At 41.2% G+C, this 21,882-nt stretch overlaps 1 protein-coding gene across 1 annotated transcript; it reads right to left on the bottom strand.

The window, feature by feature from the left end:
* Positions 1-7,651: 7,651 nt before the first annotated feature.
* On the bottom strand, positions 7,652-10,058 carry LOC311008455 (uncharacterized protein; the record flags this gene model as incomplete). Its single annotated transcript, XM_084002145.1, has 7 exons — positions 7,652-7,723; positions 7,861-7,941; positions 8,343-8,489; positions 8,576-8,643; positions 8,746-9,112; positions 9,206-9,309; positions 10,025-10,058. 7 exons carry the CDS (start codon positions 10,056-10,058, stop codon positions 7,652-7,654), a joined length of 873 nt encoding a protein of 290 aa, XP_083858271.1.
* Between the last annotated feature and the right edge of the window lie 11,824 nt (positions 10,059-21,882).

The following is a 21,882-nucleotide window of genomic DNA, read 5'->3' as shown; positions in this document are numbered from 1 at the left end:
GACGTCCGAGGATGACATCACATGACCCCGGAGAGAGACAGTTGTTTCCTGTGGGACGTGGCTGGAGTCTCTTTGTGTCACTGCTGTGTCATCTGTTTTATTTTTCTCTCTAAAAGTCAAAGTGACAAAACGTTCTTCTCCTCTTTTTTCTTCTTCTCCTCCTCCTTCTCTTTATTCTCCTTATTTTCCTTCTCTTTATTCTTCTTCTCATTCTTCCTCTCTTTACTCTCCTTATTGTCTCCCTTTCTCTGTCTTCTACTTATCCTTCTCTTTATTCTCCCATCTCTACTGCTGCTCCTCTTTCTCTTCTCCTTCTCCTTGGTCTTCAGTGGAATTACTGCAGTTGTACTGTGTTGGTCAGTGGAACCACAGCTCCCCCAGCAGGCCATCAGGTAGAACTGGGACTACATCAAGACTAAAAGATTAATAAAAACATTTAAATTATTATTAATTAAAACATCACATGTTCCGTAAAAACATTAAATAATTTATAATTCATACACTTCATATTAAAGGGCCGTTTTTTATAACCATTGTTGCTTCAAATCTTTTCTCATTCTGACTTGTGAATGAAATACATTCGTTGTTGCTGTTTTTTCGTTCCGATCAGACTTGTATGAATATATATTATTTTGAAATTCAAAATTGATGGCTCTTATGATGTTGACTTCATTTTAAATGTTAGATTTAGCGGTTAACATCAGGCGAAGAGTATCAGTAATAATGTATACTTATAATAATCAAATAAGAAAAGGGACACTTCATTCATATATTTCATATAAACATTCACTCTTTAGTTTTCATTATATTATTTTATTTTTGTCTTAATACCTCCATTTCACGTTGATTCCTTCTGTCTTCGGAGTTTTTCATGAACAGTTCATCATTGTGTGCTTTAACGAGCCAATCAATTAACTTCCACTAATTCATCGTTAACAGCAATTACAATTTAAAATTAAAACTGCGAGCAGTATCGTGACGGGCCCGAGCTCTTATGCGGTCGTGGAGTGCCTGCGGTCACAGGGCAGTGTCGTGGACGCTGCCCTTGGCGCGGCCGCCTCTCATGGCGCAAGTCGAGACACAAGCGATGGACACCGAAAGGCATCCGTCTGTCACGTGCGGTCGTGGAGTGCCTGCATTCACACGCGTGGCAGCCGCCTACCTGTGCAGCAGCCACCTCCTCGTGGCGCGAGTTTAGACACAAGCGATTGACATTTAAAGCCATCTGTCTGTCACATACACACATGTTCATGCCTTCCTGACATCTCTCCTCCTCCACCTACTGTGACCTCTCCTCCTCCTCTCCCTGTGTCCTCCTTGCAAGGTGAGATGAGAGGAATTAGTTATAAAAAAAATCAGGTGTGGCTTTAACTTGGAAAAAATGACTAAATCAATGACATTTCCTGTCACCAGTAGGTGGCGCTCTGACTGTGAGTGAATATCACAGTGCAGATGTGTTCAGGAAGGAACTCTAATCAAGTGTGCAAAGTTTGGAGCAGATCAGAGAAGAAACACTGAAGTTATAATGTTTATGGCAGAGTTCAACTGACAGCTGTGTGAGGTGCATGTGGAGATGTGTGCCATCTCTCCTCCTCTCTGTGTCCAGGCTGAAATGAGAGGAATTTAAAAAAAGGAATTAAAAGTGGCATGGCTGTTGATCTGGTGTGAGGCAGATTGAGCTGCATGTGAGATTCACAGATCTCCATGTGTCACTGATAGATCTCTGACTCCATCTGGTGGTCGCTGTGCGCCTGTGTCTCTCCCCTCTATGCTCCCCGAGTGAAGATTGAGTGAAAACCTGGCTGATTTACACACTTGGCTAAAAACATTTTTTTTACCTACTTTATCATGACTTTAGGCGGTGGGTCCAAGAGGCTTTTTTGTACAGCTCCACTTGGGCTATCTAGGAAAAAATATTTCATGCGTGTACGCCTTACCTAGAGGGGGGGCTGTTGCTGAGAAGATGGGCATAAAATCGGTCACATTTCATTTTGCCATTAGGTGGCGCTCTACCTGTCAGTTAAAATTGCAGTGCAGTTGTGTTCAGGAGGTGATTGTTAACAAGCATGAATATTTTGGAGCAGATCGGAGAAGAAACGGTGAAGTTATAACAGCTTTAATGCCAATGGCGAGGGATGAAAATAGTAGCGCAGTCATGGCGTCGCCGTGGCCACGCCCCTAAATATTCTGGACATCTTTGGCATACTTTTTGTCCGTAAGGCCTTTCCAACAACATATCCAATTTTGGTATCGATCGGATCAACGGTATAATCAGTTTTTGATTTAGCGTGACCCCTGTGAAAGGCCAAAAACAGCCAAAAACAGCCAAAAACTGCAATATTTGGGATTTTCTGGAAGTGGCAAATATGACTCGATTTAGATGAAACTTGACATGCAGGTTCTTTCAAGCGATGGCAACATAGGTTTCGAGTTTCGTAATTTTGGGGGCAAAGGTTATAGAGTTATGCTAATTGCATTTTGGTAGCCCCACCCTCTAATGTTCATTGGCCGATATCTTCTGATAAAATGCATATTTTCGAAACCTTTTGGGACCATCCCCCCAGCTAGGTCTAAAGAGTATGCGTACCGAATTTCGTCCAAATCGGACCAACGGTTTCCGAGAACTGCGCAACTTCCTTTTTTTCATGAAATCCAAGATGGCGGAAAATTTCGGTAGGCGGACTTTGGTACTCCAAGAGGATTTTTTGTAGGGGACATTTGTTTGCACATGTGTGCAAAGTTTCATGTCAATTGGAGTTACGGTGCGGCGGGGCTGGCGATTCTCCACTCTAGGTGGCGCTAGCGAGCAACTTTTTCGTGGTTGAATGCGAAAACGCCAAATTCTGTTATTTTCGCCAGGCCCTATAGACACTCCAATTTTGGTTAGTTTTTTTTCATGTTCAGGCCCCCAAAATGTAGGGCGAAGGCGTGAAAGAATAATAAGAAGAAGAAAAAACATTCGAATAACAATAGGGCTTCGCAGCCCGACGTTGTCGGCGCTCGGGCCCTAATAAGTTTAACAATGATGTGCTTTCAAAATATGAACTGCTCGGTTGTTTCCTCCCGTGATGTTTCTGTTTGGGATTTGACACACACACACACACACACACACACACACACACACACACACACACACACACACACACACACACACACACACACACACACACACACACACAGACATGAGACATTTGTTATTTACAGTTTGACCAAACAGCATTTCTTTATTCTCTCTGATGGAAACTGACAGAAAATCAACAAAAACATTCATCCCTCCTCCTCCTTCTCTTCCTCTCTGGGTTAGGATTCGGGAATGGAGCCCGACATCCATAGGAGACGGGAGGTGCATGGTCCTTCCCCTGGTTACAAGCATCACCCTCGCCCCAGGTGTACTGTTCTGCTTATTCCCATAGCGCAAACCAGTTGTCTTCTCTAGTAACCCTACTTTTTTAATATTCATATTATTTATTGAGTTTGTCTTATTTGACTTGCTTAGTCATTTTTATCTATGTCATCTAGATCAATTGTATTTTATCTTGAATTTGATATGTAAGATTCATAATGAATTTATCTATCAATAGTGTTTAACTTAACTATATATATTGAAATAGAATCAAATCAAATATAATTATACATTTTTTGTGCCGATTTCGACCAATTTGGCACAGGCACGGCCAGTGCTTGTCATTCTAAGTCTCATACACCGGATGAACCTGAGGAGTGAGTTTGATGGGTTCTTCTTAAGGACAGGACTTGAGATGTGTTGCTGTTGAAGGAAATATGTCAAGATAAGACGTAAGGCAGGAGATTATTTGTGGGGAAAATAAGGGTTATGTTAGAGTAAAGAATTAAGGATTATTACCACCTACCTCATGCATAAAGTGTAACTTCCGGCAGGAAGGTTGTAGGTGCGTGGGTTAGGTTAAGATAAAGGATGAAGTCGGATGTTAGGATGGGTACTGATCCTCTTTCAGGAGCGTAAGGTGGTCCAGAGCTGCAAGTTGGTTCCTTGAATGTGCTATACAGGCTGTCCCTACATCAGTTCATTTAGCATAAAGTGGGTGTATCTCGGGAAGGGAAGATGGTAGAGAGGGTGGCACCGTTGGAGAGCTGGTACCCGAACACGGGTAGACTTCAGCCGGACTTTATACTTAGGATAAGGGATGAAGTCAGATGTCAATAGGGTACTGATCCACTTTTAGGAGCGTAACTTTAGATAGGGAGAGGGTAGTTGGTTCCTTGATTATATACAGGCATCCCAATGGTTCCAGCCCTCAGTCCCTCCGAGCTTCGGTTCCAGAGATATATCACTTCCTTTGGCCACTAGATGGCGCTATGTTGGCTAGATTACAGAATAGAGACCTCATTATGAGTCCAGACATGTGAAGACAAGTCATGAAAAAAGTCATGGTATAGAATGTAGAAAAGAAATCATAGTATGCCTATGTGTCAAAAAAAAAAGGTCATAGTATAGTATGTCGAAAAAAAAGTCACAGTATAGTTTGTCGAAAAAAGTCATAGTATATTATGTTGAACAAAGTTATTAAAAAAATTATTAGTACAGTATGTCGAAAAGAAGTCAGTATAGTATTATATATAGCTATTATATATATTATATATTATATATAGTAATAGCTATCTAGCTGTAGGGGCCAGTGCTCGGTCTCTAAATGTCCCGTAGGTGTGAATGTGAGCGTGAATGGTTGTCTCTACATGTCTCCCTGTGATATACTGATACCTGTCTGTCTCTACATGTCAGCCCTGTGATATACTGGTTACCTGTCTGTCTCTACATGTCTTCCTGTGATATACTGGTTACCTGTCTGTCTCTACATGTCAGCCCTGTGATATACTGGTTACCTGTCTGTCTCTACATGTCTTCCTGTGATATACTGGTTACCTGTCTGTCTCTACATGTCTTCCTGTGATATACTGATACCTGTCTGTCTCTACATGTCAGCCCTGTGATATACTGGTTACCTGTCTGTCTCTACATGTCTTCCTGTGATATACTGGTTACCTGTCTGTCTCTACATGTCTTCCTGTGATATACTGGTTACCTGTCCAGGTGAACCCTGCCTTCGCCCAATGACAGCTGGGATCGGCTCCAGCTCATTTCTTGAAACAGAAATGACATTCTCAAAACTCTAAGATCATTTGGCATAACAGTCTTACAGTTCAGCAAAGCACCATAGCTCCCTTTCAAAAGCTCATATCTCTCCCAAAACGGTTCACTTATGCTTCAGAACTTAATTCCTTCCCCATATAAAGAGTCAGTGGCACAAAATTGCAAAGATCCTTCTCGCTTTGACTCATTTCTTGAAACAGACCGGACGTTCTCAACACTCTTGGTGCTTTTGCCCCAAAAAAACCTGGATGGTTCAGCACAACACCATGGTTCACCTGCAAAAGCTCATATCTCTCCCTAAACAGTTCACTCATGTGTCAAAATCAAATTTCTTACTCATATAAATAGTCAGTGTCCTCAAAATGCATCATCCCTTTGGCATTGTGTAAGCACTGCAAGTCAAAATGTTTAGACGTGTTGTCACTATGGCAGAGGACAATTGAAATATCCCTCATGTCCACCACTAAGTCTTAGCCCAGTCCTTCATTGACAATGGTTACTGTACTCGTTTTTTTGTCTAGCTAACAGAATACAATTGTGTGTAAAACTGAAAAAAAAATAGGATTTTACAGTAAGAGTAGCCACCCGTGCCAGGTTGTCGTTCAAACATAGAATTCAAAGGACAACACTCCATTCGTAATGTATGTCTTATGTATTTCTTACAGAATGAGTTACCAATGAAATTGTATTGTTGCTTTACTTTTTACCACTATTCTAATGCATCACTGAACAGTGACTGGAATACTACTGTATCCCATTGAGGTACATTACTGCAGGGCTATAACACACGTACACACACACACACACACACACACACACACACACACACTAAATGAATAGGTAAATGCACATATCTTGCTTTATGCAAGTGTCCAGTCCTACAGTATACAACATATAGTTCAATTATTGACTGATATGAGTACATACCTGTTTTCCCTGCGAAAGGTTTGGATGATGGAGGAGACTGTAGAGCGAGGCACATTAGGCTGCACTCTGCGACCTGCCTCCACCATTGTGAGACGGTGGTTGACAACATGGTCTATAATTGTGGCCCGAATTTCATCCGGGACAACATGGTGTCTTCGTGCTCCTCGGCCTCTTCCCCCTATTCCACCACCACGCACCCTTACTCCTCTTCCTCTTCCTCTTCCTCTTCCTGGAACAGGCAGTTGCCCTTGTTCATTTGCTTGGCCAGGTGCCTCCATGTTCAGAAATGGTACTGGTCCTGGTCAACCTTTATATATATACTGTATATGTTTGGCAGCATTCACAATCATAGACAGCACCTGTCAGGTAACTAAACATACGGTTTGATTGGTCATCTGAGATGAGTGAAACTCCTCCTTCGTTAGTCAAGTTCTAGTTTCACCTGACTGTCAATTACTGTACTCAATTTATCAAATGTTCCAAGAGATTCATATATGGTATTCATGGTATTATGTTCTTGACTCATTTTGACAATTGATCAGACTATTGTGCAAGTGATGACTTACACAATGAAATGATGTGACATGTTTAGCAGAGAACAACCATTAGACTGAGAATCGACCATCAGTTTAGATCAACAAGATCTATTCACTTGGAAATTGTGCTAAATGTAGTCTACCTGTACTTAATCATTTGCAAAGATGTAATGAGATATTGAGACATGTACTAAGACAATTGCAATTTGATTAAATGAATGAGAAATGCAATTCTGTTGTGGACAATTGCCAAGTGGTTTGGAGATTTGTCCATGTTGTTTCGAGAATGTAATTTCTGTTTCAAGAAAAGAGTCAAACCAATGGAGAAAAACTGTAATAAATATATATACATGCAAACACCATTCTATATCCATCCTTGTGAACCTCAGCGCTCACAGGGAGAGGAATGAAGGACGACACAGCGTTGTTTGGGGTTCAGAGCGTTTATTTTTGCTCGAACAAAACATGGCTCAACTAACAAAAACAGAACATTGATGGATTGAATACAGTTAGATGAGATGTATACAACATTAATACACAACCAAACCATCATAAATACACCAGGGGTGGACAGCAAGATAGAGAAAAAACTAAAACTAAAAAACGAAATGTAAATAAATATTTTGTAAAGCTTACAAAGATCACACGTTTTAACAGCTTTTTTTAGTCTCACAATCACAGAGGGAGGAGATATATTGACCAACATATGCAGACAGTTCCAGGAAGTTTGGCTTCTTGCCAGAAAATTTAGACTTATGTTTGGAAAATTTGGATAAAATAATTAACAAATTAATCATATAAAACTGAGAATTTAGTTTTTTTTAATCATATTCAGTGTAGCCAAACAAAACATTTTTCCAGCATGAATTAAACTTGGGGTAAATATGATCACTGATAAAGCGTGCCAGTCTGTTCCAAAGTTGTCTGGCGTGTGGGCAAGACCAAAATAAATTAACCAAGGTTTCGTTGACAGAGACACAGTGGGTACAGTTCACATCAATGTCCTTCTTAAGCCTGTATATAATGATTAGTTGGGTAAAATCTAATAGGTTAGACTACTTCAGGAGTCTTCTTGGAAGCCACGCCTACGACGACGCCTCCTACGACGACGCTTCCTACGATGCTCCACGTTCTAAATGTAGAAAAGCGACAAAACAAAGACGTATTGAAAACAGAGCTCCTTTTTGACATCAGGAAAAACATCATTAAAAAGTGGAAACTTTACAACATGGCAACAAAAAAAACAGATCTCATTTAAATGCTAATTACCCATTGGCCTTCTGGAGCTGCAGTGGAGTCCACGGGGGCACTGAGGTCCGCAGGCACGAGCCGGTCCGTGGACTCCAGCATCTCCGAGCTGAACCGGACAGGAGTGGGGGGGGTGGAACACACGCCCTGTGAAATAAAACACAGAAAGACTATTAGTGGAAATGTTTCATCAAAAACAAAGCATCCATACAGTCAAACATATACACATTTTTCAATTAAAACATAACCAAAAATAACAAACCGTGTGAACCGCCCTCCTCTTCCCAGCACCTGTGGACTGGCCAAGTCCCTCAGGTCGCTTCCTCTGTAATGACAGACAGAACAGTTTTGATCAAAAAGTGACCTTTCAGCGTCATGACAGTAAACTGATTTGAAATATGACATTTTCCAAATAGTCTCAACCACACAAGTCTTACCTTCCTGTCCTGTCGAACTACGGTCCAGCGTTGGGCCAGCGGGGCAGGGGCGACGTCGTCCATCACGACCGGCTGGGGACGGCGACGCTGGGCTGGAGGCGATCTCCGGGGGGGAACCACGGGCGGCGGCGGGGGGGGCTCCAACTGCTGGAGTGCGTAGCTCCACATCAGCTGGACCAGGACACCCATCCCATGGTTGTCACTCAGATGGACCTAAAAACAAATCACAATCACAATTAATTGACTGAACAGACCTTTTACAGTAAATCTCCCATGCACTTAAATACTCGTATACTTACACCATCCCGGCTCCACAGCTCAAGGCGGTTCAATGGGAAGTGCTCCGCGATGCAGCAGTACCGCACGTCTACAATAAATACACAGAGATGGCATAGTTAAAAGTCTGCAATCCAACACATGACACACCATACATGTAAATGTACTTCACAAACATCCTTTTAAAACGTACCCATGACTGCTGCAACGCGGCGAAACTCCTGCCTGAAGTTATCCTGGACATCCACGTCGACCGTCAGGCGAGGAACGAAGTCCAGGACGAACACCTTGGGCCACCGACTGCAGGCACTGGCGATGAGCTCACCGAAGTCCTCCCCTGCCTGCTCCACCGTCCTCCTGGCCGTCAGGTTGTTGCTGGGGGCAAGAACACATACAAGGTCTGGTGTACGTGGCACAACTGCACTCACCAGCTCGGTCCTCAGGTCCCTGGCACAAGCCCCCGGCGTCGCCATGGCACCAAACGACAGGCGTCCCTCCGGCATCGTGACGAACCCATCCACGATGCTACGAAGGTGGGAGTCCCCGACAAGAAGAACAAACTGGAACGACACAACGGAGAATTATTATCATGCAAACAAGATTATGATCAACATCAAACATCATTTGTCAAATGACTTCCAACACAACATTACCTTTTTGTCTGGAGACTCCGGCGGGATGACCAACATGTGGCTCCTGCCGGTGTGAGCAGAAGTTGGCCACTTCCTCACGGCATGGCGACGTCCAGTTCCACGGGCTAGTGAAAAAGTAAAAAAAAAAGAAATCACAGTCAGAAATTCATTCATAATTTATAATTAGTATAGAGGCATAGCTCTTTCCACTAGGTTTGCACTAAATATAGTGAGAAAACATCTAACAATTAATAAAGTAAAACATTTAATGATAAAAGAAAACAGGGGATAGGTTCATTGGTGACTCTAAATTGCCCGTAGGTGTGAATGTGAGTGTGAATGGTTGTCTGTCTCTACATGTCAGCCCTGCGATAGACTGGCGTCCTGTCCAGGGTGTACCCCGCCTTCCACTAGTCTCCTCTTCAGATGTTCTCCTCTGCAAAAAAATACAAAAATCAAATAAATCCAATCACATCAAATAATATATACCATAAAAATAAAAATAAAAAGTCATCTCAGACCACTTATCATACAGAGCTGGACTCTAAATCTATTCTCTATCATATAAAAACATTCTTAAACATACTTGTCAGCAGTAAAAACAAACGTAAAAAAATTAAAACATAAAAATGTTTTATTTAAAAATCCCACAGTGAAATATTCTGTAATTTTTGGATCCAAAGGCGTTTTATTAAAAAAAAAAAAAAAAACACTGAAAAATCCTGTAAGTTTGTGAATTGTCAGTCAGTTGCAATGAATTTACCATAAGTATCACAATACGAGCGCACTGCAAATTTACGGGCGGCTGGTTTAACTTCGGACAAACGAATGACGGCTCACTCGACCGCAGCACGAACACTTCCGTCGTTTCCATGGTGAACAACTAAAACACATGTTTGGCATTTTATGAAATATGGCCGCCGCCATTTCTTTCCCACAAATCTCCATGTCAGATGTGGAAGATTTGACGCCTTCAAATCCAAACAACACAACTTTCCGACCAACGCACTTTCTATTACGACACTACACGGCTCTCCCGCCGTATTTAACACATTCTGTCCCACACAAATATTACATTTACACGAAGACATCGTAGAGCGAGTGTCTGCTTTCACCAAATGTGGGTTTTCCCACCAGTCCTCATGAACTGATGTGAACTGTTCACCGTCAAACTCCAAAAGTGACACTGATTTCTGACTTTGGGCGCTTTTAGCGTCTTTAATGGATGCATCAACAAGTAAAACGTAAAAACCAAACCAACAAAGTTGTCTTACCCCGATGCCTCGGTTCAGATCCGGGCCTGCTGGGGCTGCTCCTGGGTCCGCAGCCCCGAGGGGCTTCGTCGCCCTCTTTCCCGCAGTAGCTCGTTGACGATCCCTCTCGTTCGGCTTCCTAGCAAAGATGCGTTCAGGTCCTTCTTCTTCGGCGGTGTGAAACTCTCCGTTTGGGTCTTCAGCGATTTGATACTCTCTACAGTTTGGATCAACTCTCCAGTTTTACCAATGTGTGTCAAGTACAAGTGCGAAAAGAGAACACAAAATGGTCGACAGCCCTTTTATACCTGCTCTGGGGGCATTTTCTGTTTCCACGGCAATTGATGACGTCAGAATGCGAACTATACCGCGGCTTTTTTGGGGGGGGGGGGTTGCGCGTGCCTCAGAGCGAGGACTTACTCAAAACACATCCATTTTTACAAGCCTGTATGCTAGAGCGGGTCTTTTTTTCCTCCGATGTCTGATTTAAAGTGACGTTTAAGACAGCGTGTGGTATGTGTGCCTGCATACATATATCATGCCAGTAGGTGGCAGTGACTCGATGTAACTCATGCATTCTGATATACGCACTGCACTTGTTCTGACTCCTGTGAAGTAAACACCGTTCGTCTGAAGCCTGCTAGCCTTTTCTTCACTTTACAACACAACATTTTGGTGACGAGGATGGCTCTGCTTGGGATTTCGCCACCTCCGGCATTTTTACAAAGCCCAGGTGAGCCTACGGTGCCTTTCGAAGCATGGATTTGCATGTTTGATAACTGGGTCATTCTAGAATTGGAGATACATTTGCCTTCTCCCTGAAAAACCTTTTGTTATTTAAAAAAAAAAGAAGAATTTATTGAATCAGATTTGAATAATTATAATAATTATATTAAAATCTTACTAAACATAATGCTAAATTAGTATTTTAAGCACAATTTATGCATAAAATATTAAGTTAATGACTATCAACCCACCTGTGATTGTCTTTCTTTGGCTCCTGACTCGTACTTTCAGCTTGAATTAACATAATATAATTAAGTGTAATTTTATGGGTTTTTTTTGTGCTTAATCTATTCACAGTTATAAAATGGATAACATCAAATATCTATTTTCTATATTATGGTTAATTTTAGTAATAAAAAAACACATTTTGTGTTTGTCTCCATGTTCTCATCAACTCTGTTACCTCTGTTATAAAACTGCAAAAAAATCTCCAAAGCTTTCAAATAAAAAGCATGTGACCTGCTCCCAGTGATGTCACTTCCTCTTGCTGGAAACATGGGATAGCAGTGAGGTCTGTTATGCTTCTTATCTCATCATTTTGTATGAAATGTTCATGATACAGTAGATTAATCATTTGTCAAATCTGTTGCTGTGATATTGCATTGAATCTCTCATTAAATTAAAAAAAAAAACAATGTTCTGAATCACATTTAAGCATTTTGCATTATTTTACACTTATTATGGATTTTAGGTCATTTGACTGTAAAGGGTACATTTATGGCGAACATTACAGGTTAAGGAAATTCTCAGATCATTTCTGTTTCAGATAAAGTTATGAACAGCAGAAAGGCAACGACAATACAAGTTACGGCGAGATGCCGACCCTGCAAGGAAGACCGGAAATTTGCAGAAAGACAGAAATAGATGGCACAAAAGTAGAAATGCAGGGCAGACAAGCACAGTGGCTGATCAGGATGAAAGGGAGAACAGGTATAAGCGCAGGTATTGGAAAGAGGCCCAGAAGAGGTGCAGAGCAAGGAGGAAGAGACTAGAAGAGATAGACACCACCACACAGTCCTGAACCAGACCCTGAACCACAGACATCCAGGTTAGATGGGGCATAGGTCCATGAGTTTATTATAAATGTTAACTGTACAGTTAGTCATATGTGTTTTTTAAAGGTACACTCCATCATTTATGCAAGGTCCAACCCATACGTTTTTTATCGTAACAATTTGGTTATATAATCCTGTGATCTTGAACTTCAGGACTTTAGAAGGGCAATGTTCTCTTTTTGTTCTAACCTCACTGTGACCCAAAACACAAGCCTGTTTTCAAATACAAAAGGATCAGTAATACATGAGACATATGCAGTTATTATTCAAGTTCAGGAAATGCTGTAATCAGTGTATCTTTACAATTAAATAGTTTTGTTACAGGATTTCGAGATGGTCATGTGCTTTAACTACACTGTGGAATACAAGCCAGGTCGTGATAACGTCATAGCAGACCGTTTGTCTCGCATGTCCCTGCCGTCTTCTGACCCACAAGAGCAGGATGAGGACATCATAGCCATGGTGTCTGTGGACCTTGCAGCTGTTACTACAGAGCAGCTACATACTGCCTACCAAGATTGCCCAGTGCTGCAGCAGGTTATGGCTTATCTAAGAAACGGTTGGCCCCGTACAGCTAAAGGCCTTGATCCTGCCTTTCTGCCCTTCTACCGTGTACAGACTGAGCTGGCTGAACTTGATGAGGTTTTGGTTAGAGGTACTCACCGAGTTGTGATTCCCCAGACTCTTCAGCCACAACTCATACAGCTTGCCCACGACACTCACCAAGGCATGGTGAGGACAAAACAAAGACTGAGGGAGCTCTATTGGTGGCCTGGTATGGACTCTGATGTTGAAGCTGCCATTAAGTCACGCACCACCTGCTCCCAACATGACAAAACTGCCATAACCAGAGCTGCCCCACTGCAACCGGTGCCCCTTCCCAATGCAGCCTGGGAAAAACTTCCACTCTGCTCCACCTGACTGCCGTTTTGCCATCACATTGGTGGACTATTACAGTAAATGGCCTGAAGTGGCATTTACATCAGATGTTACGTCCGCTACTGTCATTGCATTCTTGTCTGCTGTTTCCAGCCGTGAAGGCAACCCCCTTGAACTTGTAACTGATAACAGCCCTTCATTTGTGTCTGCTGAGTTTGAGGCCTTCTTAGCAGCTCAGGACATTACACACTGCCGCATCTACTATCCACAAAGTAATGGAGAAGTGGAGAGATGGAACAGAGTATTAAAGGACTGTCTACAAACAGCTGACATTGAAGGTCGGCCATGGAAGCCCTTTGTTACAAACTTCCTCCTCACTTATCGAGCAACTCCCCATGCACTGACTCAAGTCTCCCTTGCTGAACTTCTACATGGCCGTCCATTCCGCACCAAGTTGAACATCAAAAACATTGCTTCGCCTCGTGCATCTGCTCAGCCTGAGGCTATGAGAGACATTGTGACTCTGAAACAAGCCAAAGTAAAGCGCTATGTGGACGACCGACGTGGCGCACAGTCTCCAAAGTTTCAGCGTGGTTCCTATGTTCGGATCAGGAAGCCAGGAATCATAAAGAAAGGACACTCCAAGTTAACACAACCCCTCTGGGTTGTTGCTCAGAAAGGCCCGGCAACCTACGAACTTTCTGATGGTAAAGTATGGAACGCCATACACCTGTCCCCTGCAGGTTCCCCCTCCCCTGAGGTGCACACAACCAGTACCTGTGTACAGCCTGAGGATGTTTATGTGCCTCCTCAGACGCCACCGCCTGCTCACCCACCTCCTAGGCCCCAGCGGAGTCGCAGGCAGATTCAGCCGCCTGCATGGCTGGGAGATTTTGCCACCTGACCTCTGTCTTTTTAAAAAGGGGCAGAATGTGGGGTGATTTATGGACTGTTACTTGTGTCCACTTTGAAGTATGGACTGTTACACGTTCACAATTTATGATGTTATGGACCATTCTAATTAATGTATTTTTCCACGTGAAGCTCTTTACGATCAGCATAAGATTACAGATAATGGGAAATTTATTCAATTACAAATGTGTCGCTGCCGGTGACGTATAAGTGTTTTGCTGTAAAGTAGTTTACAGATTCTAGGGAATACTGAGACCTTCAGAAGCTAATTTCAGTTTGTTTCTATTATTTCATAACTACTTACTATGCAGGGTTGGTTACTATTGAAGTGTTGATGCAGTTAAACGTTCACTATCTGTTGTATTTTCATTAGAGGAATTATTCTTAAAAAAGAGGGATATGTGGTATATGCATGTGTGCCTGCATACATATATCATACCAGTAGGTGGCAGTGACTCGATGTAACTCATGCATTCTGATATACGCACTGCACTTGTTCTGACTCCTGTGAAGTAAACACCGTTCGTCTGAAGTAGTTTGCCTGCTAGACTTTTCTTCACTCTTACAACAACAATAGCGCCCCCACGCTTCAATGGTGAGGACAAGAATTGCATGCAGGCCGGTATCTTTATTAAAGTGAAATAGTGAACAATCACCCTCATGTGCAAATCATACATTAAAAATAGCCTAATTTTACACATGATCCATGATTATGACAAAAAAAAAAAAAAGGAAATCCATGGGAAAAAACAGAATTTTGCCAATATTTTAGACCCCCCCCCCCCCAATTTCACGTTTTCAGGGGGGCTCATGTCTCATTAAGGGGGGCTGAGACCCCCCTGGCTCTCCCGTAGTTCGCACCCTGGTTACTCTACTGGGCTTTGTGATCAGTGGGTTCAACCCTCTACTATATAATGCATCCAAAAAATCACAAGTTTGTTTCTGTGTAGATATCTTTGAGAGGTCGATATTGAAATCGCCACAGATTATAAGTGTTTTATTGTCATTTAAACCATTCATTAATTCTTCTAAACTGTCCTTATAAGTTTCTACATTTGATCCTGGTTTCCTGTAAACACATGCAACAATAATATTCCTTATTCTTTTAAATTCAATTTCCACAGCAATACATTCCATTAAATCATCAATTACAGACGTCCCACATTCCACTGGTCTGCATTTGAACTTACTATCCACATAGATGGCCACGCTTCCTCCACTCCTGTTAGCTCTACTGGTAACATAGAAATCATAGCCCTTAATATGCAAAGCAATATCTTTTTCTTTACTAATCCATGTCTCAGTTCAAGCTATCAATTTAAATTGACTTTTAATTGTGTCCAAATATTCATTGATGTTTTTGACCTTTGTTTTAGGTTAGCTTCTACAGTTGAAATGTATTCATGAAAATGTCTTATCTAGTTCAACACTATCATTAAGTTGTTCATCAGTATAGTATCGACAAGAATCATTGATATGATTAAAAACGTGATCCTCCGGATCCACATCACCTTCAAAATCATAACTTCTATGTTCTGTCAATTCAGATCTTGAAAAGACTTGACTCTTAATGTCCTGTCAATTCTACCAATCCATAAGGGAAAAAATAATTCAGTAAAGAAAAAAACAAAGAAAACAAAAATGTCCATAGAGAACTTCATTGTTAGTCGCTTGTCATTGTCACTTGTATCGATCCAAGTCCTTCAAATGTCTAACCACGACCACCTTAGCTTGCTCTGGTGGTCCATTTCATCTTAGAAACACTTTTCCATTCCTTGTGTTGCACACTTAAAGTGGTTTACACTGAATTGCAGCAAAAGCACTTCTCACAAACCTTCATACCTCCAAAACACTGATGTTGATATATCTGTCATCTCACAGCACACACTTGTCATATCAATCTAAATCATCAAGTAACAGGACAACACATTTAAACATTTCATTAGTTAATTAACATTTCAAAATGTTGTAACACTTTCATGTGCAGATAATGATTCTCAGAATGAAGACACAATGCTGGCTTAAGACTGACTTTATTGAAACTGGAACTGGAATCAATAAGATCTGTGAATCGTTTGGAAGTTTGTGGCTGCTATAATTGCAGCTTTCCACTAGATGTCACTGGTAGGGTCTTAGAGGCTTTGAAGGTTGACATCTTTTTTTGGTATCAGGAAGAAACCTCAGAAGCTTCACAAGGCCTCATACGCCCATCTATTAGTTACTAAAATGTGTATTAACAGTCTAAATCTGCAAAGTAACTTGTAACTGAAGCTCTCATTTAAATGTAGGGATGAATAGGACCCTTTTCACCTCTGACATTACTTCAATTTGGCCATTTTCAAGATCTGCTTATCATTTGTAGACTTTTGTCGCCATCTAGTGACGTTCAGGAGGCAGTGTTGAGTTGGTGTATGAATAGTGTATGGATACATATTGACAGTCAGACAGACAGAGGCAGACAGATAGATATAAAAAAAAAACATGATAATCACATTTTAACCTTGTATATTTAAATTCCACTCACATTACATTTCATTGCATTTCATATACATCGTGTGTTATCGTCTTGACTCAAAACAAGTCAGGTACAGCTGTGAATGGGCCGTCCCTCAACCAGATCTGCAAAGCTCTTTACTATTGAGCAATACTAACCATCCTTAAAACTTGAGTAACTTCAGATGTATCATTGCTACACTTCAAAGTTATTTTAAAAACCAAGTCAAGTTAAAATGCTGGCCAAATCCTAAAAAAAATACCTAGCACAACCTCCAATTTAAAAAATATATAAATATTAAAGAAGCCTACAATCACATTAGATGAGTAGTACAGTCACAACCAAAAGAGGGTGAACTACACCGATGATTTTACACAGATTACAGCAATTGAACTCTCACCAATAGCATTTTAAGGAGGTTATAGTAGATTCTCTAAACAATTATATAAAAATATGATACCACCAACTGGAACAATGCAAGGACTGTGGCAGTAAGCTGTTTCAGAAAGCAACTAATATTGAAATACAGACTGAAGTCGAGGGAACAATACAATGCACATCAAATGTCAGTATAGTTACATTCATTTCAGCTGAAACCAAAAGTGGTACATAACATACAACAAAGTGATTATTTTTAAGGAAACTACTAGATTTTGTGTCCCATCCAGGATCGTTGATCTGCGGCTGCAGGTTGTTTGGCTTGCTCTGTTTTTATCTCCGGGAGGTGACGGGCAAGATGAGCACTCATGTTCGTCGTGTTACCACAATATGATGCCTGTCCATGCATGGCTCTGCTTTTCCCCCTGGAAGCTTGTAAAACCCAAATTGTGTCCATACTTTGGATTTTAAGGGTGCAGGTATTCATCTCTTAATCTCTTAATCTTTTGCTGTCACATTTTCATTCATCCAATTTAAAAAATGTAGGCTTTAATGGTTCACATCTATATTTGCTGTCAATGAAAAAATAAATTACTTGCCTCAAACAAATTTCCTATGTCCATGAAAACTATTCAATAAAACTTGGTACAATGTATATTTTTCTTGTTGAAGGAAGTCAATTCATTTAAATTGTTGCTATGGAGATGAAATATCATCTCCTCTCATTGCCGTTGACGACATGGTCTATAATTGTGGCCAGAATTTCATCCGGGACAACATGGTGTCTTCGTGCTCCTCGGCCTCTTCCCCCTATTCCACCACCACGCACCCTTACTCCTCTTCCTCTTCTTCTTCATGGAGCAGTTGCCCTTGTTCATTTGCTTGGCCAGGTGCCTCCATGTTCAGAAATGGTACTGGTCCTGGTCAACCTTTATATATATATACTGTATATGTTTGGCAGCATTCACAATCATAGACAGCACCTGTCAGGTAACTAAACATACGGTTTGATTGGTCATCTGAAATGAGTGAAACTCCTCCTTCGTTAGTCAAGTTCTAGTTTCACCTGACTGTCAATGACTGAACTCAATTTATCAAATGTTCCAAGAGATTCATATATGGTATTCATGGTATTATGTTCTTGACTCATTTTGACAATTGATCAGACTATTGTGCAAGTGATGACTTACACAATGAAATGATGCTGACATGTTTAGCAGAGAACAACCATTAGACTGAGAATCGACAATCAGTTTAGATCAACAAGATCTATTCACCTGGAAATTGTGCTAAATGTAGTCTACCTGTACTTAATCATTTGCAAAGATGTAATGAGATATTGAGACATGTACTAAGACAATTGCAATTTGATGAAATTAATGAGAAATGCAATTCTGTTGTGGACAATTGCCAAGTGGTTTGGAGATTTGTCCATGTTGTTTTGAGAATGTAATTTCTGTTTCAAGAAAAGAGCCAAACCAATGGAGAAAAACTGTAATAAATATATATACACACAAACACCATTCTATATCCATCCTTGTGAACCTCAGCGCTCACAGGGAGAGGAATGAAGGACGACACAGCGTTGTTTGGGGTTCAGAGCGTTTATTTTTGCTCACACAAAACATGGCTCAACGTAGCAAAAACAGAACATTGATGGATTGAATACAGTTAGATGAGATGTATACAACATTAATACACAACCAAACCATCATAAATACACCAGGGGTGGACAGCAAGATAGAGAAAAAACAAACAAACTAAAAAACAAAATGTAAATAAATATTTTGTAAAGCTTACAAAGATCATACGTTTTAACAGCTTTTTTTAGTCTCACAATCACAGAGGGAGGAGATATATTGACCAACATATGCAGACAGTTCCAGGAAGTTTGGCTTCTTACCAGAACATTTAGACTTATGTTTGGAAAATTTGGATAAAATAATTAACAAATTAATCATATAAAACTGAGAATTTAAAACTGAAGCATTTTAAATGAGATCTCTTTGACCTTGTTGGTTAAAAAAAAACGTAATAAAAACTAATACCCGAAGGCACAGCATCAAAAACAATAGAAAAATCCTTGGATGTAACAGGGATTCCATACCGTTGCATAAATTCAACATAACTGTAAAGACGCCCATGTTGGTCAAACAACTGACTCAGTAAAAGTATATTGTTATCAAACCATTGTTGGAGGAAAATAGATTTGTTTTTGTGTTCTGTTTGACCGTTTGCTGTATTTACGTTTCATTTGTGGTTTTAGTTTAGTTTTTGTCAAGTTTGTAAGATGATTGAAATAAAAAAAATAAAAAATAACATTCTATTATTATCATCACTGTCCACACACATGTATCAACACAATTACAATTATTAGACTACTTCAGGAGTCTTCTTGGAAGCCACGCCTACGACGACGCCTCCTACGACGACGCTTCCTACGATGCTCCACGTTCTAAATGTAGAAAAGCGACAAAACAAAGACATATTGAAAACAGAGCTCCTTTTTGACATCAGGAAAAACATCATTAAAAAGTGGAAACTTTACAACATGGCATAAAAAAAAAACAGATCTCATTTAAATGCTAATTACCCATTGGCCTTCTGGAGCTGCAGTGGAGTCCACGGGGGCACTGAGGTCCGCAGGCACGAGCCGGTCCGTGGACTCCAGCATCTCCGAGCTGAACCGGACAGGAGTGGGGGGGGGGGGGGGTGGAACACACGCCCTGTGAAATAAAAACACAGAAAGACTATTAGTGGAAATGTTTCATCAAAAACAAAGCATCCATACAGTCAAACATATACACATTTTTCAATTAAAACGTAATCAAAAATAACAAACCGTGTGAACCGCCCTCCTCTTCCCAGCACCTGTGGACTGGCCAAGTCCCTCAGGTCGCTTCCTCTGTAATGACGGACAGAACAGTTTGGATCAAAAAGTGGCCTTTCATCGTCATGACAGTAAACTGATTTAAAATATGACATTTTCCAAATAGCCTCAACCACACAAGTCTTACCTTCCTGTCCTGTCCAACTACGGTCCAGCGTTGGGCCAGCGGGGCAGGGGCGACGTCGTCCATCACGACCGGCTGGGGACGGCGACGCTGGGCTGGAGGCGATCTCCGGGGGGGAACCACGGGCGGCGGTGGGGGGGGCTCCAACTGCTGGAGTGCGTAGCTCCACATCAGCTGGACCAGGACACCCATCCCATGGTTGTCACTCAGATGGACCTAAAAAACAAATCACAATCACAATTAATTGACTGAACAGACATTTTACAGTAAATCTCCCATGCACTTAAATACTCGTATACTTACACCATCCCGGCTCCACAGCTCAAGGCGGTTCAATGGGAAGTGCTCCGCGATGCAGCAGTACCGCACGTCTACAATAAATACACAGAGATGGCATACCGGTAGTTAAAAGTCTGCTATCCAACACATGACACACCATACATGTAAATGTACTTCACAAACATCCTTTTAAAACGTACCCATGACTGCTGCAACGCGGCGAAACTCCTGCCTGAAGTTATCCTGGACATCCACGTCGACCGTCAGGCGAGGAACGAAGTCCAGGACGAACACCTTGGGCCACCGACTGCAGGCACTGGCGATGAGCTCACCGAAGTCCTCCCCTGCCTGCTCCACCGTCCTGCTGGCCGTCAGGTTGTTGCTGGGGGCAAGAACACATACAAGGTCTGGTGTACGTGGCACAACTGCACTCACCAGCTCGGTCCTCAGGTCCCTGGCACAAGCCCCCGGCGTCGCCATGGCACCAAACGACAGGCGTCCCTCCAGCATCGTGGCGAACCCATCCACGATGCTACGAAGGTGGGAGTCCCCGACAAGAAGAACAAACTGGAACGACACAACGGAGAATTATTATCATGCAAACAAGATTATGATCAACATCAAACATCATTTGTCAAATGACTTCCAACACAACATTACCTTTTTGTCTGGAGACTCCAGAGGGATGACCAACTTGTGGCTCCTGCCGGTGTGAGCAGAAGTTGGCCACTTCCTCACGGCATGGCGACGTCCAGTTCCACGGGCTAGTGAAAAAGTAAAAATAAATAAAAAAATCACAGTCAGAAATTTCATTCATAATTTATAATAAGTATAGAGGCATAGCTCTTTCCACTAGGTTTGCACTCAATATAGTGAGAAAACATCTAACAATTAATAAAGTAAAACATTTAATGATAAAAGAAAACATTTGAGTACATACCAGGGGGTCTGCCCGAGAAGGAAATGACAGGCTCCTGCCCGTCACACCGATCCTCCATCCTCCGCCTGGCAGCAGCGGACAGCCGGTGGTTCTTCCGAGGCATCCTAAATGGAAAAATAAAAAAAAAACTGGCCAAACAAGTTATCAGGAATATAACCGTCAAAATTTGTATTGAATGTGTAAAACAAATAGAAATCTCTTCCTCTGAGACTCAGTGTCCACTAGTCTCCTCCTCAGATGTTCTCCGCTGCAAAAAAAAATAAAAAAAATAAAATAAATCCAATTACATCAAATAATACATAACATAAAAAGTCATCTCAGACCACTTATCATTCAGAGCTGGAGTCTAAATCTATTCTCTATCATATAAAAACATTCTTAAACATACTTGTCAGCAGTAAAAACAAACGTAAAAAAATTAAAACATAAAAATGTTTTATTTAAAAATCCCACAGTGAAATATCCTGTAATTCTTGGATCCCTGAGGTCCTCTGAAAAGTACCTGAAGTGGAATTAGTCATTGGAAACAGACAGCTTAATTTTAATTATTTTTAAAATACTGTAATATTTTACTTCACAAGAAATATCGAAAGGCATTTTATTCTGATATTTCACAGTGAAACGTTATGTGAATATTATGCAATTAATCTTATTTCCGTATTGATCCTGTATATGAGCCTGGTTTTGAAACGGTTGCAATGAATTTAC

This window comes from Eutrigla gurnardus (genome assembly GCF_963514095.1).
Source record: "Eutrigla gurnardus genome assembly, chromosome: 22".
Lineage (NCBI taxonomy): Eukaryota > Metazoa > Chordata > Actinopteri > Perciformes > Triglidae > Eutrigla > Eutrigla gurnardus.
The sequence above is the reverse complement of the archived record's forward strand: the minus strand, read 5'-3'. Positions and strand labels throughout refer to the sequence as shown.